The following is a 20,105-nucleotide window of genomic DNA, read 5'->3' on the forward strand; positions in this document are numbered from 1 at the left end:
TGTCTACAGAAAGTTGTGAGGTAAACTGTTTTTGGACCATACCATCTGGTTAAAAGCTGAATCAGAGTATTTTTTTCTTCAGGCCAGGTATTTGTTACTCAGGGAACAGAGGGGATAATTAACGCAGCTCTCTACAGAGCCAGCTTGTGACCATTTGTATTCATCGGAATGTGTATTTTTTTCAGAATATGGTTAATATGAAACAGCAAGGAGCACGGAGTGGATGCTGACAACGAAGGAGAGTTCAAAGGCAGCCTCCGGAGGATCTGCGATCCAGCAAGCAGGAGGTACGAGCAGAGAGAAAAGGCTGTAAACCCATCTGCCTGCGGCCCGCCGCCATCTACAGAGCGAGGCCTCAGGGAAAGGCACGACCTCCACCCCCGCTCCAGCCGCCCCGCACCTCTCCCGGCACCTCAGGCCCGCCTCCCCTCCCGCCGCGCCGGGCCCGCCCCACAGGCGAGCTCCCGGCTTCCGCCGGGCCTCCGGGCAGCGTCTGCCCGCGCCCCCCCGCGGCGGCTGCGGCCTGGGCGGGAAAGCGGCCGGCGGCGGCGCGGGGAGGCCCCGGCAGGTGCGTGTGTGGCGGGGCCGGGGCGGGCGCTGGGCCGGGGAGGCGTGAGGGAGCTCCAGCTGCAAATGGCGGCCTTCGGGGCGCAGACCCGGTGGCGGCGGCCTCCGGCACTGCTTGCCGCGCACCGCAAGGCCGGCCGGGCCTAGTGGCGCGTAGCGAGCGGTGCCGGAGACCGCCGCCTCTCGGAGGCCTGACTGGCTTGAAAAGACACGAGCGTGTTAATTACTGTGTAAAAATAATTTACTCGTAGGCTCTGCTTAGCGCCAGGTTAACCAGTTAAGAGCAGTATTTCTGCTACATGCTTCCTAGTGGGAAAAGCACTGAGGGGGCCTGCATTTCCCTCACGGCTGTCAGCCCTAGTTGTTGCCTGCATGTGGAGATGACCTGTTCTAACACTGCAGTAACTGTTTTATATATGTTGCGAGTCAAAGATATTGTAAAGACTATGGAATGAACTAAGGAAAAGGTAACATCCCCATTTTCTGACTACGAGGTGATGGAAAAGGGCATGCAGTCAGCTGATTAAATAAGGTGTACAAATGCACTTCAAATAAGGTTGCACTGTGGTTTCCTAGCTCTCGTGCCACTTCTGCAGAAAGCTTCTTTTGCTATTTTCGTACATAACTAACTAAACAGCTTACAAAATTGATAATACATACTGGAGAGGTCTTGGGAGAAGGGTGGTTTCACAGTGAAGCGCTCAAAGAGCAGCTGTTGTCCAGATGTGTCACAAAAGTAGTATGGTTGGGACCCTGTAAGGAGGAAAAATAGCCAGACTATAGAAATGTGCTAAAAACCTGTTTTGGAAAAAAAAACCTGAGGCTTTTCTAAATAAGATTGCCATGGTAGAAACAAGGCTGCAGTGGCATGACTGGAGCGCCTTTGTACTCTAACAGTTCAAATCAGTGTCTGACTCAGATTTCCACAGCCTCTACAAGGCAACAGTGGTTTGCTGGTTTCCTGGAAGTATCTTTTTGTAGAAGAGACTTTAGCTTTTGTTCCCCTGTTACATCATAAGTGTTTTGTCTCACTTGCCATTAGCAAGCTATTGTCACATACAGCATATTATCCAAAGCAGTGTGGGGAAATCATCCTTTCTTCTCAGATTCTTCTTTGTTTATATAGGGCCTGAAGGCTTTGTTCTAGTGTTTCGAAGTTGGCCACCACTTTCATGGTGGGTATCTCATCAGCTATTTGTCTTCACCTGGGTTTACACTCGTTATCTTTGCAGACTGTCATCTGTTGAGGCTTTGATCCCTTGTTCTGTTTTCTTACTATAACTGTTTAACAGTGTCTGGTAGTGGAATGCAAAGTACACATGAATAGTTTCTCTGTAACAAGGATATACTGTGCAGATTAATTCTGAATCACTAAATGTAGGACAAGCCTCTCCTCTGGTTGAGAATAGAAGAAAGGGACCTTGCTAAGGAGTAAGGCTCATAGCATGTGCATTGAATCAGTCCCAATTTCATCACCTGCAGCAGCACCTTAGCTGTTCCTGAGCCTGTCTCGTGACTGATTACAGTGTGGCTGTGATTCCCTACACATGGTTTTGGAGCACGCACGTTGTTTGTGCAGAGCATGAATGCTAAGGCCTGCCTTTGTGTAGCTTGGCCTGCAATAATCTGTTCTCTTGCTCTCTTTAAGTCAAAGACTTATGATAGGACTTCGTGTAGTCCACCTTTGTGAAACTGGATGTGGAGCAGTTTCTTTTTCTGAATCTAGAGCTGACTTCTCAGGAGGAGGTGTGAGAACCCTCTGCTTCCATGCTCATGTGGGGAGCAGCTCCAGGATCATTTGCAGGTAAGTCTTTGCATCTTTGCTATTTGTGTATTTCTTCCTAGTCTTTTGAGTTACTGGTACTGCAGGAGGAACTCAGAAGGGGGAAGTTTGAGACCAGTTTTCCTTTTTGTCAGTGCATTAACAAAGGCTTTGGTGAAACATCTTTCGTCATTGAGTCCAATCCCCATGCCAGAACTAAATTATTTCTCATGCAGTGTTAAGATTTGGGGAAGGAACATGTTTCCTAGTCATTTTATAAGATGGGTACCTAAGACTTTAGTTGTAACTAGTTCTGTATCTCCTTATAGCTCTTTTGATATACTTCACAAATCAGGAGTGTTCTCGCTCTCTCATATAGGTGGAAAAGAGTAAGACTTAGAGCTCTTGGATGATTAGGCAAATATACCCAACATACATTTGCTACAAGTAATGTAGACATAAAGAAAAAAACCTGAACTGGAGATGATTTTGAATCCTTGTGTCCATTTCCTGATCAGTGTTTGTGGCTGCTGTAAATGCTGGCTTGGTTAACTTGCATCTCAGGAGGCTGAGCTAGCTAACATCCATTGTTAGTAGTCTATTTAACTTGTTTGTTTTCATTTTAATATGCAAGTTTGGCACTCAGTTAAAAATAGCAGCTAGAATGTTGGGGAGAGAAAAAACAGAACAAAACAAAGTGGTTTAAGAGAGTCAACTGAAACAGAGCACAGTTTTGCTGTGAAGGCTTTTTGAGTTTTTAATGACTTTTCATCACTCTTGCTCATTTTATCTTCCTTGTTCTTTACAGAAGGATGAGGAAACTTCTTTCCAGAAAGCTCAAGATGTTCAGTAGGCAGTAGGAGCGGGGACTGGAATTGCAAGAATGATGTCTTGCAGGAAATGACATCCCCAGCACTCTAAGGTGAACAAACCCATTCATTTTGATATACTTTTGAGGTATCAGTGGGATTGCATGTAGCATCAAAGTCTGTCTGTGGAGAAATTGACTTAATATTTATAGTTATGCTATATTGGCTCCTGCTTGCACTTTTCTTTCAAGCAGTTTGGTTTTTTTTTTTGCCTGCTTCTCACTGTTGTCCAGAAAGATATATTTAATTAACTTACTTCTGGTTACTAATAGATTAGGTTAGACAGGAAATCCTTCTTGCTGAGAACTCATTGAAGGATCTGGCTTAAAATTAAGCATCTGTGTAAGAGGTTATGGAACAAATAGACCACAGGCCAGAATAAGTTGCCAAATCAGATGAAGCCCCCAGGGACAGTGCTGCTAATGATGGTCTCACCAGCAAATGTGTCACTACTTTTTAAAGAGGGTTCTAGGGGAAACCTGTAGACCTCAGACCTGAAACTTTGACCACCGCCAACTGAATGAGTAGAAAATACAGCAAGGTAGAATTACTGGACACCTGCATAAATATTATATAGTAGGGAAAAGCCAACATGACTTTTGTAATGGAAAGTCATGCCTTCAAAAACTGTTGGAATTCTCTGAAGGTGAATCTAGATAAGCGTGTTGAGAGGTCTGGCTTACAGTCTTGTACTCAGATTTCAGGAAGGTTTCAAACAGGAGCCCTCACCTGAGTAGTCCTTGACATAATAATGGAGTTCCCTGTCATAAATAAACAGTTGGTGCAAAGATAAGAAAGAGGATGTGAGTAAATAAGTAGCTCTCATGGTGGCTGGAGGTCACCATTGGGGTGCCCCAGGGATGTTTTGTAAATGACATGGAAAAACAATGTTTTCAGCTGGCTTTACCTTATTTGAGGTGGTAAAGAAGAGGGCTGAGGGTGGTGAATTGCAAATGTAAACTGATTCATGTGGGTGGGGAGCAGTCCTAATTTCACACACAAAATGAGTGACTCCTTGGAGCTGTAATGACTAATTCTGTGGAGCTTTCTTGATCAGTAAAATCTGTTTGGATAGTTTCACACAGGCTCAGGGAAGACTGCATAAGCTCACCGTGACTAAGTACACAGAAACGGTGCCTGATTCAGGAGGTTCTGGTCTAAAGACATGAAGGATGTGCGGAAATGCACTGCGTGCTTATTCTGTCCTTCCTTAGGCTCCTGCTTTTGACCTGTGCCGGAGAGCAGGATACAGGGAGTAGTGTCCTTTAGTCTGACCCAGCGCTGACCATTCATATGTTCCCACATAAAATCCATATAACTGGGAATTGGAATGAGGTATTGTCTCTCCAGAAGTGGCTACTTCATTATGCTATCAGAAAGATATATGTGCGTGAGGAAGACCTTGCAGCTGCAGGTACCTGGACCTGTGAGCCACAAGTACAGGCAATTTACTAGTGGGACTTTTTTTTTTTCTTTTACCTCACTTTAGTGAAAGCTCATTAAATGCCTAAGGAAATACCTACAAATGCAGTCTTATTGGTAGGATTAAAGCAGCCTGTGTTGTGCCACATGGCTGTATTTTATACAGATTTTCAATGTCTTTCTAATTCTGGCTTGCAGGGTCCCTAAACACTTGCCTGAGACTAGCCCAGCAGCCCTGAACACTTTAGGCACTTGTGAAAAGGCTTTGTCAACTCTTGACCTTTCTTTTCTGACTTCCAGGCTTATTTTTGTGCATGTGTATACACATGTTTAACAACTTGTAGCTAGTTTGGTCAAAACAGGATTAGTAAAAAGCGATTAAACCCACAGCTGATTCTTATTTGAGGCACCGAAGTAGAACTTGTTTACTATACAAGCAAGAAAATCTAGCTAGGAATGCAGAGTTGCAGAGTTTGTAACTTACACATGAAGAGATCGTGTCTCTTGCTTCCCAGACACACAGGGCTTGGGTACTTGGTATGTGCTATCTTCTGCAGTGTGCTTTTTCATAGGCAAGAAGGGATTTGTGTATACCAACAACATCCTTTATAGAAAGTGTTGATAGGCTTTGGGGCATGGAATTTTATGTTTCATATCTTGGTATGATCAAGCAGGGAGACGATGGGTAGACTGGGATTTTTCTGCATTTCTGAGATGGTATTGCAGTCCCGTTGTTCTGTGTCTTTGCTTTTTAAAGCAATCACGTTTCTGTATGTGACCCATTTCTCATGACTGTAAGGCAGTTTCCTACTGCTCTTTCTAATGACAGTTGAAGATGCTGAGATCTGTCTAGCATTAGCCCATAGCAATGAAATTACAAGTGCCCAGAGGCTGCCAGTATAACATTTACATGAGCGCACTTTCAGCTTTTAAGAATTGCTTAATTGGAAATGCAGTAGGTGCCAGGCAACTTAGATCTTGTTTCTGATGTCGCATTCCATAAGAGCACAAATTACCAAATGAGTTAATGCTCTACTCAAATTGGCCATGTTTTCAGCATGTCTTTATGTGTGACTGGTGAACTGGAAGTTCCAGTTAATACTGTCAGAGAAATCGGGAGGTAGTCTTCAGTGTGAAGCATTCCCTTGACTGAGTCTTTTAGAGGGCCAGTCTGGTATGGAGAAGTGTTCCTCCTCCGTCCCTTCCTTCCTGCAACCCTTTTTCTTATTCTCACCCTTTCTCCTAGACAGGACTCTCATTTGCAAAGGCTGCCAGGCAGTTTTGTCTGAGGCAGGCTGGCAACTTTCATCAAAATTTTTAAGAATTTCTACTAGGAAAAAAGCCACAGTTCAGAGCAGAATACCTGGCATGGAGCTGGCTATTCTATGGCAAGTCTCTGACATCACTGAATTATTGCAATAGGTAATTAGATGTTTAGAAAAAAAGAAAGAACATCCCGCCTCTCTGCCAGTCGTGCCAATGTGAGTTTTTTTGCTGCCTATTTTTATATGTTTGTGTCTGGATTCTTCTGAAGTGAAATGTAACACTGTTGGAGAATTGGCACTTGTGATTCAGAGTGTAGCAATGCTGAATTTGTTTCAGTGTAGTTCAAAGAAACTATTGCTGGTGGATCTTCTTTTGTAAGAAGTGTCAGAGCAAGATAAGGATTGTTTGTGGTGGTGGAAGTTTTTGCAGTCATTTTTAAAAGCTGATGATCTGGTAAAAAATGAGTGGCAAAAGCTGATTAATTATGTGTATACTTCCCCTGCAGGTTCAGCTATATACAGGATTCTTTCTGTGTTTCTAATTGTGTATGGTATTGAACCTTTGGGTTTTTCTCTTATATCTACATGTTGTTGGATTTCAGAACTGATGAGGTGTCTTCTAAAACCTGGTGTCTTTGCATTCTCCTAAGAGCCCTTTTTTTGCAGCTGGCACTTTGCAAATGTAGTGCCAACGGGTGAATTTTAAAAGTCTGGTTCAGGTTTTCAGGTATTCGGTATAGGTAAAGTACATTTGGCCAATGTTTTCACAGCCTTTTGTATAAAAAAAGCATCTCCAGCAGTGCTCTAGCTGGGAGATGGTCTTTTGCTAGACCAATAGAAAACTGCAAATTGTTCTTGAGTTCAAGCTAATGATGCACTGCTAGTGGTATGATCTCCGCCTCCAAGATCTCTTAGCCTATTTCAGAGTGCTTTATACAGTGAATAAGTTTGTTCCTATTTGACAGGTATAAGGGCTGCGGCACAGAAACATTAACTTTTTGAAGCTCACATGGTAAATTGGTGACAAACATAGAAGAACAATCACAGGTTACATAGTTATCTAAAATACATAACTGTTGACTGGAACAGGCTATTCTTCATCTTTCTGGTAGGTTGAATTTAAAGCTTATTTTATGGAGATTCCAGCATAAACATTTCTAGAGCACGATAAACAAGTTTGTCACTGTGACTCTAAATAGGGCATCTCCCAACTCCAGTGTTCTGTGTCCTGTGGAGTTTTAGATTCTCATCCAGTTACATTACTGTTTAAGTTGATCGATATATGACTTCTGTGGCCTTTTTGAGCCAGCACAGTTTTTGAGATAGTTGTTTCCTTTTTTTTTATTTATTTATTTTTCCCCTGGCTGCTCAACAGATTACGTTAGTTGTAGGTAAAAGGTGTATAGGACTAGTTCATCTTTGTTTTCAGTTTTTGAATTTCCAAACCTAAAAGCAAAGTTACTTCTACCGCTTAGTGGAGCAGAGTTGATTTTTATCTGCAGTCCTTAAAAGATGAATGCTCAAACTGTAGTTTTCTGTTTGCTTATCAGTAAAGCCCAATATTTTCCCAGCCTGATGTAGACACAACTATATGAGTCACCTGCTTCTGTAGTTTGCCTAGGTTGTCCAATTAGTGATAGCTTTCAGACTCCTTGTTGTGGAGAGATGTGTGAAAAAAACCAAAAAACAAAAAAACCCAAAAAACCCAAAACCACCCAAAGAGTTTGTGGGAATTAATTACTTTCAAATAAGCTTTATATTACTAATTATGTTTATATCCATTTTCTAGAACGATGCCAAGAAAAAGAAAGCTGTTGGCTCAATTAAGTGCTCTCCAAAGCAACTCCAGCTTCCCTCCGTTTGATGCCTTGGAGAACCTGAATGCTACTCCTGATGGGGATTCTTCTCCAAAAAGCAGCAAATACTTTGCAATAGAGAAAAAAAATACTTCCCGACTAGAAGCAGATTTCTTCAACCAGCCCTGTATTAGTCTGGCCAAGTCTTTTCTGGGACAGGTAAGATGTAAACTGACATTACTGTACTGGAGCATGTGCTAGCTAATAATCTAGTGTAAAAGGATGAAATTCTTTTTTGCCATTTGACTCCAGGGCTTTGCTATTTTAGGAATACAGCTCTCATTCCTTCTCTTGTTAAGTGCAGTGGAATTTAAAGACTAGTAGCCAAATCTATTTTGGATGAAGTCAGAGGAGTAATTTTTCATATTTAGTTTACTGTCACATTTCAGAATTAGTATTTTGTGGAGTTTTTCTCCCTTTTTTCTGGTCTACTGAAATATACTTTGATGTTTGTGGCATGAAGGTTCTTTCAAGGCCCATTATTTTCTCTTCAGGTATGCCTGTATTTGGTTTTGACTCTTGCTTATCCCAGTGGGAAGTAATGCTCTGCAGTCAGCAGCATCTCCTCTGCCTCCATTTACTATCTTGTGATGCTAACAGTGTGGCAGGCCCTTGGCCTTTCTTGACCGGTATCATAGTGTACTCGAGTATCTAATTCTTCTGCAAGTTTAGCAGACTGCTTGGTACTTTCTTGTATGCTGTCCCATATGCTTTGAAAGCTGTGTGTCATACTGCCTGCTTTTATTTTTTTCTGTTCTGAATAACTTGATATTGTCAGTACACATGGTGAGCTCTCTAATGATCACTTTTCTGAGGTTATTAACACAAATACACAAGGCAGAACAGGCCCTAGTGTGTGTGGAGACATCTAGGATTCCACAGTCCCACAGTTAAGCTGTCTTCACTCCAAAACCTGCTTCTCCTATCTTTTGTTTCTGAGTTTTCAAGCCATTGCTTGTTCACAAAAAGACCTTCTCCCTTACTGAAACTTTGAGGAATCTTTGGACCTTGCTGAAAGCCTTTGGAAATCAGAGTAGGGGAGTTAAAATGTCTCTTCTGCTTAGAGAGTCCTTCAAAAAAGTCTTCTGTTTCCATGGGAGGGAGTTCTTCCAGTGTTTTCCGTATTAGAAGTTCCAGTCAGGGATCTCCTAAATGCAATTGCAAAATGTGTTTTTAGTTTCACTCCTACGGTCTTATCTTCTCTTGAGTCTTTTTTTATACCTTTATTGTCTGTAGGGTGAACAGACTCTCTGGGTTCTCATTGGTTTAGATAACTTCAGGAATTTGTTCCACAAACTGTTGGTTTTGGCCTGTCTTGCTGTGTCTAGCTTTTTTCTAAAAAAAAAATAAATAATAAATTCTAGGGATATTGTCTTGCTTGTCATTGCTGTGCTTTTTAACCCTGCTGGGTTTTTTTGGGGGTCTGTCTTAACCTGTCTCTGATTAAGTCATGTGTGTTTGCTATCTTTATAGACATCCTGCTAGAGGCTTGCCTTTCCAGCTTTAACCTTTGGCTGCCTCTGTAAGTTCTTCCTAACAAGCTTCCTCACTTTATGTAGTTTTCCCTTTTTGCTGGTAAGCAGAACTCTGAGAGGTTATTTTTGGACCTTAATACTTGTGGAAGGACACTGAATTTCATGGTCATGATACAAAGTTGTTTTTCAGAAAACTATGGATTTTGCTCTCAGTTTGAGACTTTAGTCTTGTGAGATCCCTGATTACTCACTCTGCAAAGCATTTGATGGTGTCTAAAAAAACATAGCCTGTGTCCTGTCCTACTGTGGTATTTACTTGGCCTACATGAGGATACCTGAAGTCTCTCAGTAATGATGGATTTTTTTTCCGTCTTAATGAGCATTATTTTGATATTTTGATGTCTTAATGACATCCTTATGCATTCAGTTACCCTGGGCAGATGATATTTTAGTCCTAATGGTCTATACTTTTCCTGTTCAGGCCTAGAATTACAAGCCAGGCAATTTCTATCTTAATTTTACGTTTTCCTTAAAATATAATCCCCAATCTCCCATGACCGGTCTATTCTCTAATTTTTTTTTTAATTATAACCGTAATGGTAATTTAAGGTTTCATTCATTATCTTCATTCTACTGAATTTTGGAGGTGCCTGGTATATTAATATTGTTTACCTCAAACGTGATACTGGAGTTCTTGGAAACAAAAAAAATACCCCAAAACATGCACGCAGTAAATGGCCTCTCAAAATGAACTGTCATAACACCAAGATACACCCTTAATGAGAAATAAAACCCTCAATAAACAGTTTACTGTGACGTGTTGTGAATGATCACCATTTTTTAACTGTTTCAACCGTATTTGTTGTGTCTGAAGAGCCAGGGAAATGCCTGCATGCTTTTAAAAATCATAACCTAACCATGAACGTTTCATCGTATTGAAAGAGAAATGTGGCCACGTGGGTGTGCTTTTGGGGTGTTTACAGGCAGTTGCTAGACACAAGTGCTTTTCTAAGGGCACTGCAGTTTTCATAACAATAATAAACTGATAGTTTTCAACAATTTGAGAAGAGCTGTAGGGAAATACTGCTATACCAGAGTTGCAACATTTGAAACAGACTTCTGGAGCACCCATACTGAATCAGGTCAATAACTGCATTAGCAATCCAGCACAAACATATCTTAGGAATTAAGCTTTGTTTCTTGAAGGTCATTTTTTAATAGCTGGTTTTCAAACATGAAAGGGCTGAATACAGAATAATTGAACTGATTGCTGTTGCCTAAATGAGACTATACTGCAGTATTTTTTAAACATACAATAGGTAAAATAAAAAGTTTAGAAATCAGATCAAACAACAAAAAGCTTTATATGAAGTTTAGTGATTGTTTTATTTTTTAAAGAGAATCTTTTCACTGTCATGGGTTTTTTTCCCCTGCATCTGCTTTGTTTTATTTAAGGAGGTACCAGCAGCAAGAAACACACTGTAATAACAAAGATCTGTTGTCTGCCTGAAGCCAATTCCCAGCTCTCCTGCACTGTCCCTCTCTGTGGTGCAGAAAGTACAGAAATAGCATTGATAACTCACTCTGGTCATGATTATCTTTATGGTTAGGGACTAGGACTTGTTTGAAGCATCTCTATGGAGAGAGCAACTCTCTAATTGTAGCAGTCCTTGTGCCACTGTCATATTTCTTCTGACCTAAAGAATGTACATTCATGGTGCTTCAAGGTTAATATTGGTGGTGCTTTTTTGCCTTAAACCTGGTGGATTGGGGTGAAAGATACAGAAAATAAAGCCAACTCTGTGGACTCTATATAGGATCATAAACTCGTTCTTTATGATACTGCCACATCTAGACATGCCAGCTGTTTTGTGGGGTGAATGACAGGTAGGAACTTCTTGTACTGGTCTGTGGCCTGGATGGTAGGAGCTGAAAAAGTTCACGTTGGCTTACAGAGTGGGCTGCTAGATGGAGAGGAGAGTATGTAGTGCTATCAAGTCCTTTTTTTCTGACGACTTCGTTTCCACAGCTCTTGCACTCTGGTTATTTTGTACAGAGGGTTGCTAACTGATGCACTCTGACCTCTCTTTCAGATTTTAGTTCGGAAACTTCCTGATGGCAGAGAACTCTGGGGGAGGATTGTTGAAACAGAAGCTTATCTGGGTGGGGAAGATGAAGCTTCCCACTCGAAAGGTGGGAAGCAAACTCAACGAAATGCGGCAATGTTCATGAAACCAGGAACTCTGTACGTGTATCAGATCTACGGGATTTATTTCTGCGTGAATGTTTCCAGCCAAGGTAAGTTAAGGTTGAAAGAGGTTTAATGCCTATAGCATAGGGATGATATTTCAAGCTACGCTTGCCATATTGCAGTCATTTATGGGCTCCCTCTGTGCTCTGAAATCAGTGACGTGCTGTCACAACCTTTCCTTGGGACCCGGGTTTTGCCATTGCGAACAGTGTGTAACTGTGGGCAGGCAGCGTATTGGCTTCCAGCGTTACAAGCAGGGCCTGTCTCCAGCTGCACAGAGACCACCCCAGTGGGGCTGCGCTCCCAGCCATGGGCTGTGTGAGCCCTTCAGGCGCAGGAGGAAACACTGATAGGATGGAGCTTTCAGGTTTGCTGACCTGGGCTGCTGCCTTACTCATGTGATTCAGGGAACTTTGTTCCTTGAAAGTGGTGATGCAGAAGTAAATTTGCCATCTAATCACAGCTTAAATCTTGGTGTCTGTTGTCATGACAAGAAACTCTTGTGTCTCCTACCTTTATCTTCAGAAGCTGTAAATATTGGGGAAAACAAAAAAAGCCTGAGATGTCCTAAGCTTAAGCAAGGAGTCAGTGTAGGAGTGTTTTAGCTGCTTTGCTGTATCTTAAAACTAAGAAAACCCACCCCCCAAAAGAAAATACCCAGACTTACAGAAGCTTCAAACTTCTTTTATTATTCTTGAGATAAGATAATCAACCCTAATCAAATTATCCTGGAATTCCCTGAGACTCTTCTTCCACAGCTCCTCTTAATGTGCAAGTGTTACTTCTATAAATTTGGGGTTTTTTTCCCTTCCTGTAAAAATGACAATATTTGCCTTGCAATAAAGCTATTGGTTAATTAGACACCTTGAAATGGCAGCAGGTATTTCTTAGATAAATACTCGTTTTGTTAGAAAAAAATGTCAAAAATAATTTATTTTCTTTTTAGCCATTTCAAAGGTACAGCTTAAAAATCCCTGCTGCTTGTATATTCCTAAGTGGAAAGCAAATGTAACAGTAACCATTAATGCTCAGGTTTTGGCCTTTGGACAGGAGCCAAGCAGAAGAACTGCCAGGTTATGCTGCGGGGGAAGAGTCTTGTCTTTCTAAATGGAGGTCTGGAGTCTGGCGGATGAACACATGTGAATTTCATTATATTGTCTCTGCCAAATCTCTTCAGATAATGAAAGCAGAATGGTTCATTATTCAGGATGGGATTCTTAGTGTTTGAAATATTAGGAATAATAATTTCTATTTAAAAAGAAAGATGCTTAGCCTTTGAATTCGAAGACTATTTCTTTGAAATTTATACTTTGGGAAATTTTCCCTTATATATTTGTTTAGTTTTGTAACAAATTAGTTAAAAGAGCTCACCATTGTGATGGCTTTAGTTGCATTTCTTGTTACAAACTCTGTCTCCGTTAGCCTGTCACCTGTGCAGCCATGCTGACACCAAGCCCAGCTGTCACTGCTAGCTTTGTCAGGACTGCACTTCAGTAAATAGCATGGTTGTGCGTGCTTTGTGTCACAGGTGCATCTACATAAGTAGGATTTACTCCTTCAGTATATTTGCGTATGTGCAGATGTTTTGAAAGGAAGAATGTGAGGAGGAATTGTACCCAAGATGTTTTTCTCATCTTAAACATAGATGGAGAAGAAACCTGTCCTGTTGTTTAGTCTGAGGGAAGGACTGGGGAAGTCTTTTGAGGTGGCAGTTACACACCTGGGTAGAAGGGAAGAGCATTTCCTCCTCTGGATATGGGACAGATCTTGAAAACTTTGTTTTGAATCTTGCTCTGCCTATATAGAAAACACAAGGAAATACTGGCAAAGAAAAAAAGCCTGTTGTGGCATTGCTCAGTCCTTCTTAGTAGCACAGGCCACGCTCTACTTATAGCATGAACTTCTGATGTTACAGATTTCATCGTCTTTGTGCAGGGAATTTGATGCTAAATATCCAAGTACTTCAGGGTGTCCCTCAGAACGCTGTGAAAACCTGAGTGACTGACCATGAGACCATAAAACATATGAACATAATATTCCTGAAGGTGTTGCTTGGGAAGGGTGGACACAGGTTACTGAGAGAACACTAAATGCTTTTCCTTTTCAAAGGGCACGTCTCCAGTGACGTCCACCACTCTCTTGGATTTTGGCAGTGGAATGATTGCATCTATTCCCATGTGTTATCTTCTGCCTCCTGGGATCTCCTGGGATCTCTCATGTTCTCCCCTCAGCTGTCTTCCAAGCTGAAGGTTTCTAGTCTACTTAGTTATTCCTTCCTTAGGCTTTTGCTCCAAAGCCAGTCCGTAACTTTGATAGTCCTGGTCATCTGTCCCTGAATCTCTTCCAGTTTTATCTTTCTATAGGTGGAGGGAAGGAGCAGAACAAATCTAGACGTGCACACAAATTTCAGGACAGCAGAGCAACTTACTTTATATATGAGTAGTTGGGGTTTACATCTGGGAATACCGTATGGCACTGCTGCAGCACGTGGGAGCAGTGGAGAAGGGGAAAGGTCTTTGGGAGTTCCCTGATGTCTTCAAACACACACAGATTTGTCTTTAGCCATTTCAATTTTGGCCTGGATGCATGTTAGCAAAGGTCATACTAATGACATGAGAATTAGGGGGAAAAGTGAGGTTGATTTGGGGAGAAATCAGTTCTAGAGATTTTCCAAATGACTCTTGAAAGATGTGTCTGTTTGGCCATCAGGTGGTTTGTATCAAAATACCGATGCAGTCATACACTGATTTTTAACAAAGCATTTATTTCTGGAGACTGTTGGCACAAGCACGTAGATTTAACTGAGATGTAGTGGGGGTTTAGGTGGTTTATTGCAGTTAGCACAAACTAATTCTTAGCTGGCTTAGATTACCTGGTTTTGTTATGTAGGCAAGTCCTTGTGCTGCTTAAATTACAGGATCCTTGTGGGAGGAAGGCAAGCAGTGCAGAGAACCACTATATCCTCTGAAGTACTGGTGGTGACTGCTGTCCTGCTGCTTCTCAGACTCTTGAACTGAGTGACCGTGGAGCTGATTGGAACTGCTAGCTTAATGAAGGCAGCTGTCTTTTTACTGGAGAGAGATCAGAGTGCAGCACTGTCCCTGCATTGTCTGTGCCTGCCACCTTGGCACAGATGCTGCACAGGGCTGTCCTGGACACATGCACTGTTGGGACCAGGCAAGCATGAATTGGACTGTTACAGCAGGCTTTGTTTTTAAAAAGTAGTTTAACACTGACTTGAATTATGCTGAGGCTTTCTTGGTCCTTGAGTTGGGGATGTGAGGCCTATATGAGATGTACAAAGCTTTATATGCCACTCATACTTGCTTCTCTCTGCTTAGCTTGTCAAGAATGGGATATGTGGCTCGTGAGACTGGCTCTTCAGAGATCTTGTTTCGATATGAAACCTCATAGCATTGTCTGTTCTAACACCAGGTGGAATAAACCTTCTCTTCTGTTTTCTATATTTGGCTTATACTAGACTTCAGGCTCAGCAGTATCTCCCGGGGGTAGGAAAAGGTGTGTCACCAGCAGAGCTGTGCTGGTGGAGGTGCTTGGTAGAGCAGCTAGGAAAGCACAGACTTTACCTGGAGAGCTGCCACCACGGTGGTGTCCTCAGCAGTACATCCCCTGCTCGGCCTGACGCTGCCGACAGGAGCCCTTCGGCTGCAGCCTGCTCTTTTGCCACTTTGCTGGGGCAAGAAGTTGTGGCTGTTAGCGTGTTCAGTCGAGTTCACTTAACTGTAATTTGTGTTTATAAAACCATAATGAGTTGAAGGGTGGGCTGAAATGGTTTTTCTCACTGACGAAGGGGAAATGTTTGTGCATATCACTGAAATAAAGCTGCACTGTGTGGGATTTTACTGTGAGAGGTCTTCCCTTCGGTGGGTCAAATGCTGCTACTGCCTGAAGCCACGGCGGGCATCACTACCTTGGTTTTTTTTGAGAAATCATAGATGACAGAGGAAGAATTTATAGAAAAAATATAACCAATGTCTTTCAGCATGCATGAATCCTACAGTGTATCCTGAGCAGCACAATAATCTTAGTACAAAGCTTTCCCTATGGTTAAGAGGGACGTTGGGCTTCCCTCACTTCAGGAGGAGGGTAAATGCCAGTCAGGCCTTTCGTTGACTTTACTGTGCTTTGTTTCTCTGGAATTTGCCAAGGTGTGTGTTTTGCTGCCAAACCTCAAAGAATAGCTTGTGAAATCAAGATCCCAGTGATGCTCTACAAAGGCCCAGAGTCACACTGTGTGGACTTCCCCCTAACTTTTGGATCCTAGACTAGGACTTTGAAGGAAGTGTTTCATGAGCAGTGAGTCAGACGGGTGGAGAGAGGAGAAAATTTTCTTCTCTCCAGTGGCCAGGAGCTGTTTCCAAGAATGGGAGCTGGAGCCCTTCCAGGGAAGGAGCACAAGCAGCGCAGTGGGGGTGTGGGACTTCCCTATTGTTTTATGATTTCTAGCTGCTCAGGGAGAGAATTGGCCTCTGCCTTGTTGTTAGATCCCAGCTTTTAGCTCTGAAGGCTACTCGTTATATGGAGTGACTCCTGGGCATGGGAGGTAGGTACTTGGCATCTCTGGACTGGCATCGCTGCTGACGGCGTGTCAGTGGCTGTGTCAGTGGCTGTGTCCGTGTCAGGCAGATGCTCAAGTCAGATAACCCCTGAGAGCAAACTGCTGCAGGCTGCAGAGAGGGAGGAAGGCAGGCTGAAGCGTTCTGGCCTGCAGGAGTTGAGTTGGAAGGATTCAGCTCCTTTTTGGTAGTTAAAATAAAACTTCTGATGTGTGAGTAAGCTCAGGAGGACCCGAACATCAGCCCAGGGGTGTGGGGACAAATGGGGGCAGAGAAGGCAGCAGCTCATCGCGGCATCCGGGCGCTCTAATCCTGCCTGCTGTCGCCACCTCTTCCCAAAGCTCTTGTGGTGTTACTGTCACATTCAGGGGCTGCTGACTGTGAGCAGAGCACGGTGGCTGTGTCACACACCGCTACAAAGAGTGCGAAAACTTCCTGGAGGAAACGCAGAAAGAGCAGCCAGAGACAGAAGTGCTAGGTACCCCCTGGCACGGCTCTGCTGATGCTGTGGGAGCACCTGCAGTTTCTCCGAGTGCTTGTCTCGCTTCACGTGAACTCCCAAGGGCTCCGTACAATTCAAGTGTAACCACAGGTTCCACTTGGATTTGTGATGGAGGAAAGCAAGTGGTGTAGGTTGCGATTGCTCAGAATCCCACAGTTGTTCTGGCGAGTGAGGCAGCATCCCGATGCAAAGGCTGTTTCTTTGTGCATGGATAAAAAGCAGAATTAGGACATGGAACATGTTCTTAAAATCTAAAATGACCTTTGAGCTCTAAATTACTGTAGTACAGGGAAGCAGCTTTTGGCTGCCAGATTAGCATCAATCCTCTTCCTTAGAGAAGGGAGTGCCTGGGAACAGATTGCAGACAGCTGTTGGAAATAAGACTGTTGACTTCACCGAGCTGCACCGAGGGCAGCGGGGGGCTCTGAGCAGGTTCGGGGCAACAGGCATACCTCGCAAAGCCAGAAATCGGGTCCTCAGCTGACAGGCTGAGGTTGGGAGCCCAGAAGGGTAATTTAGCGTGGGATTTGTACAAAATATGAGAGGGATTCTATTTTTGGAAATTGCGGGTCCTTAGGGATCTGTCAGTGCCTACAAAAAAAGCTTTCGCCAGGCGTGAGCATGGCTCCAGATGTTTGAGGCTGGAGAGGGAGAGGGGATTCTTGCGGAGCAGCATCAGCGAGCACGCAGACACTGGGGGGAGGAATGCCGTGGGCGGCCCGGCACAAGGGGTGCTGTGTGGGGCAGCACACAGCCCGCTTTACCAGGCTCTGACCTCGCCCACTCCAGGTCATGAGAAGACCTTCCTTTTGCTGTCCAGGGGAAAATGCCGAGGAAGTGTGTATGTCCCGCTGGGGCTGGAGGCCCTTGTCACAGGGGCATGTCTGTGCTCAGAGCTGTGTCTTTGCTTCGCCGTCACCAAAATCAGGGAGGGCAGCTGGCTACAGCAGCTGTGTGGGGCTGGAGTTCCCCAAGGCTCCTGACAGGGTGGCAAGTCACATTTGAGAAGACAACCTGTCACCTTTTCCGCTTTCTGTCATAGAAGGGTCTTATCCACTGAAGCAATGCTCCCAGGGCCGCACAGACCCATCCTGCCCTGGGTCCCCATCCCACGAGAGCTTCCCTGGCCCAGGGGTTGGCACTGCTCTCCGTGGTGGCCACGCAGCTCCCCAAAGCTACGGCCACCCCACCTGCTGTCACACCTCCAGGCACGTGTTTGATTTGGCAGTGCCTGCAGCCAGGGCTCCCGCAGCAGCGACAGCAGCTGCTCCCAGTGCCTGCAGCTCCTTCCCTGGTTTGTCTTTGTCCAGCCTAGCTCTGCAAGCTGCCTCTTTCTGCTGGCAGCATCTCTCATTCCTCTTCTCCTTTGTTAGCTGGAGTTCTTGTAATCAGTTTATTATAAATCCACTGGGTTTGGGAGCAGCTTTGGATAGCTGTGCCAAAACCTGAACCATATGTGTATTTATTCCTGAACATTGTGCTGACATAAGAAAAACCTCTTGCCCTCTGGCAAGCCTTGGAGCAGCAGCTAGACTTAGTAACATTAAGAAGTGGCACTGGGAAAGAGCAAGTCAGCACGGATCAGCAGAGGGCACAGCTATGGGAACACTGGGCACTGAGAAGAGGGGAGGGAGCGCGCTGACCACAGGTGAGCAGCACTGGAAGGACAGACCCTGCGGGTGGGCGCTGCAGCCCATTCCCCGCTCCATCGGGCTCAGGGCTGAAGCACTCCTGCTGGCGGGGGGGCTGCAAGCTGAGACGTTCTTGACAAACAGCCCTGTACTAACACACACTTCTTGTTCTGCGCAGGGGAAGGGGCTGCGGTATTACTTCGCTCTTTGGAACCTCTTCAGGGTTTAGATGCGATGAGAGAGCTACGCAGTGCCTCAAGGAAAGGCCTCCCAAAGCTGCTGAAGGACTGGCAGCTGTGCAACGGGCCCTCCAAGCTCTGCCAGGCGTTTGGGATTGATAAGGCGTTTGACCAAAGGGACCTGACTCAAGATGCAGCCATCTGGATGGTACCTGGACGTGACCTACCAGGGGAGCAGGACGTGGTAGCCACCACAAGGATCGGTATTGGCAACAGGGGAGAGTGGGCACAGAAACCGCTCAGGTTTTATTTACGAGGGAATAGATTTGTGAGTGTTGTAGACAAGAAAATGGAGAAAGAGATGGTGGCAATGGGAAACCTCCCTTGCAGCTGACAAGCCTTGCCAGTGTGCCACTGACCAGCACTCGAGGTGTGCGCTGTACGATAGCCTCAGGCTAGGTCCTGGCAGCAGCTGGGGCAGCCGTGGGGGCTTGGAGGTTTTTAACAATAAATGTACTTTATCACAATGAACAAGGCCCAGTGGAATGTTTGCGGGGCAGCCCAGCGTGGGTCTCCCAGTCAGAACTGAGGTTGGTTTTGGATGTTGAGGGCCACTTTCTCCCTTGCCAGCAGATCCAGGCTTAACTAAGGTGGGTGGGTGGTGAAGGCTCACTGCTCTGACCTGCTGCGCTGCTCCCACCCGTGCTGCCCCCAGCAGAGCCCGGCACCTGGTTGCTGCAGGGGAATAGTCAGAAGCCTGGCAGTGGGGCTGATGGAGGGGCAAGAGCTGGGAGGAGGTGAAGGAGGGATCTGACCGTTGTCTGCAAGTACCTCGTAGCGAGAGGGTGTAGAGAAGGCAGAGCCAGGCTTTTGTCAGACAGGATGAGAGGCAATGGGCACAAGCTGGAAAACAGGAAATTCTCATTAGCTGTATGGAAAAAATTTTCACCATGAGAGTGGTCAAACATTGGAACGGGGGCCCAGTGGGGCTGTGGGACATTCAAACCTCCACTGGACAAGCTCCTGAGTGACCTGAGCTGACATATTTTGTTTGAGCAGAGGTTTGGACAAAAGCCCTCCAGAGACCCCTTCCAACCTATGGCTGGAAGTCTGTAACACCCAGTGCAGAGAATGTTTGTTTGTTTTCGCAGCTGCTTTTGAAACCAGTTCAGAACTTACCAGTGTGTGAACCCCAACACAGAGACAGCAGCAATGCTGCAGCCTGCCATGAGGTACAGGGGCAAAAAACCCTGCAGAACTGTGGTCACGCTGGCTGGCTGAAGGGTGACAGGGACATCCTGCACCCTCCGCCTTGGGACTCACAGGCAAGAGAAGCTCAATTTTTTTCAAAATCCTGTCCCCATCACATGTAAAAATTTTTTTGGCCCCTTGTTATGGTGATCCGAGTAGCTCTTGAGCCGCAGTTGCTGGGACCTGGTTGGAACTGGGGCCCTACACCGATGTTGATCTGATTTTTTAGGTCAGATACTGCTTTTGCTCTTCTCTCACATCCCCGCTTGCAGCTGCAGGGGCCCTGAGTAAGCAGCTGTCATCGTGTATCTGGTGCGCCGTGGGCACTGGGCTCCCCCGGCGCATTGCTGGTGGTAGGTTACATAAAGCTCACGGTTTCACCCAGTTTGCGTGTGCATGTGAAGCTGCTCCATGAGAGCCTGCAGCTCTGGGAAAAGCTTCAGGGTGTGTGTGTGTGTGTGGTATAAGGGAAGGTCTCCAGGAGGAGCCTTACAATCC

General features: G+C 44.7%; 1 protein-coding gene across 9 annotated transcripts; it reads left to right on the forward strand.

Moving 5' to 3' along the window:
* The first annotated feature begins 416 nt into the window (after positions 1-416).
* MPG (N-methylpurine DNA glycosylase) lies at positions 417-18,890 on the forward strand. 9 transcript variants are annotated; one of them, XM_056335256.1, is made up of 8 exons: positions 417-568; positions 1,674-1,746; positions 2,222-2,371; positions 3,138-3,251; positions 6,851-6,993; positions 7,675-7,900; positions 11,310-11,514; positions 18,356-18,890. In XM_056335256.1, the coding sequence occupies exons 6-8, from the start codon at positions 7,679-7,681 to the stop codon at positions 18,748-18,750; spliced, it is 822 nt and encodes a 273-aa protein (XP_056191231.1). In that variant the 5' UTR covers positions 417-568; positions 1,674-1,746; positions 2,222-2,371; positions 3,138-3,251; positions 6,851-6,993; positions 7,675-7,678; the 3' UTR covers positions 18,751-18,890. The 9 variants fall into 9 exon arrangements, with proteins under 9 accessions (XP_056191231.1, XP_056191222.1, XP_056191224.1 ...); XM_056335247.1 differs by lacking the exon at positions 6,851-6,993 and having other exon boundaries at positions 418-568; XM_056335249.1 differs by lacking the exon at positions 6,851-6,993 and having other exon boundaries at positions 418-568; positions 1,674-1,742.
* The last annotated feature ends 1,215 nt before the right edge of the window (positions 18,891-20,105 follow it).

This window comes from Falco biarmicus, chromosome 4 (genome assembly GCF_023638135.1).
Source record: "Falco biarmicus isolate bFalBia1 chromosome 4, bFalBia1.pri, whole genome shotgun sequence".
NCBI classification, from domain to species: Eukaryota; Metazoa; Chordata; class Aves; order Falconiformes; family Falconidae; genus Falco; species Falco biarmicus.

Bases quoted from the DNA above. Each gene is read 5' to 3' on its own strand.
- MPG (XM_056335256.1), top strand. From the start codon at position 7,679: ATGCCAAGAAAAAGAAAGCTGTTGGCTCAATTAAGTGCTCTCCAAAGC. The intron at 7,901-11,309 runs GTAAGATGTAAA...CCTCTCTTTCAG, and splicing joins CCAAGTCTTTTCTGGGACAG to ATTTTAGTTCGGAAACTTCC. The intron at 11,515-18,355 runs GTAAGTTAAGGT...TGTTCTGCGCAG, and splicing joins CGTGAATGTTTCCAGCCAAG to GGGAAGGGGCTGCGGTATTA.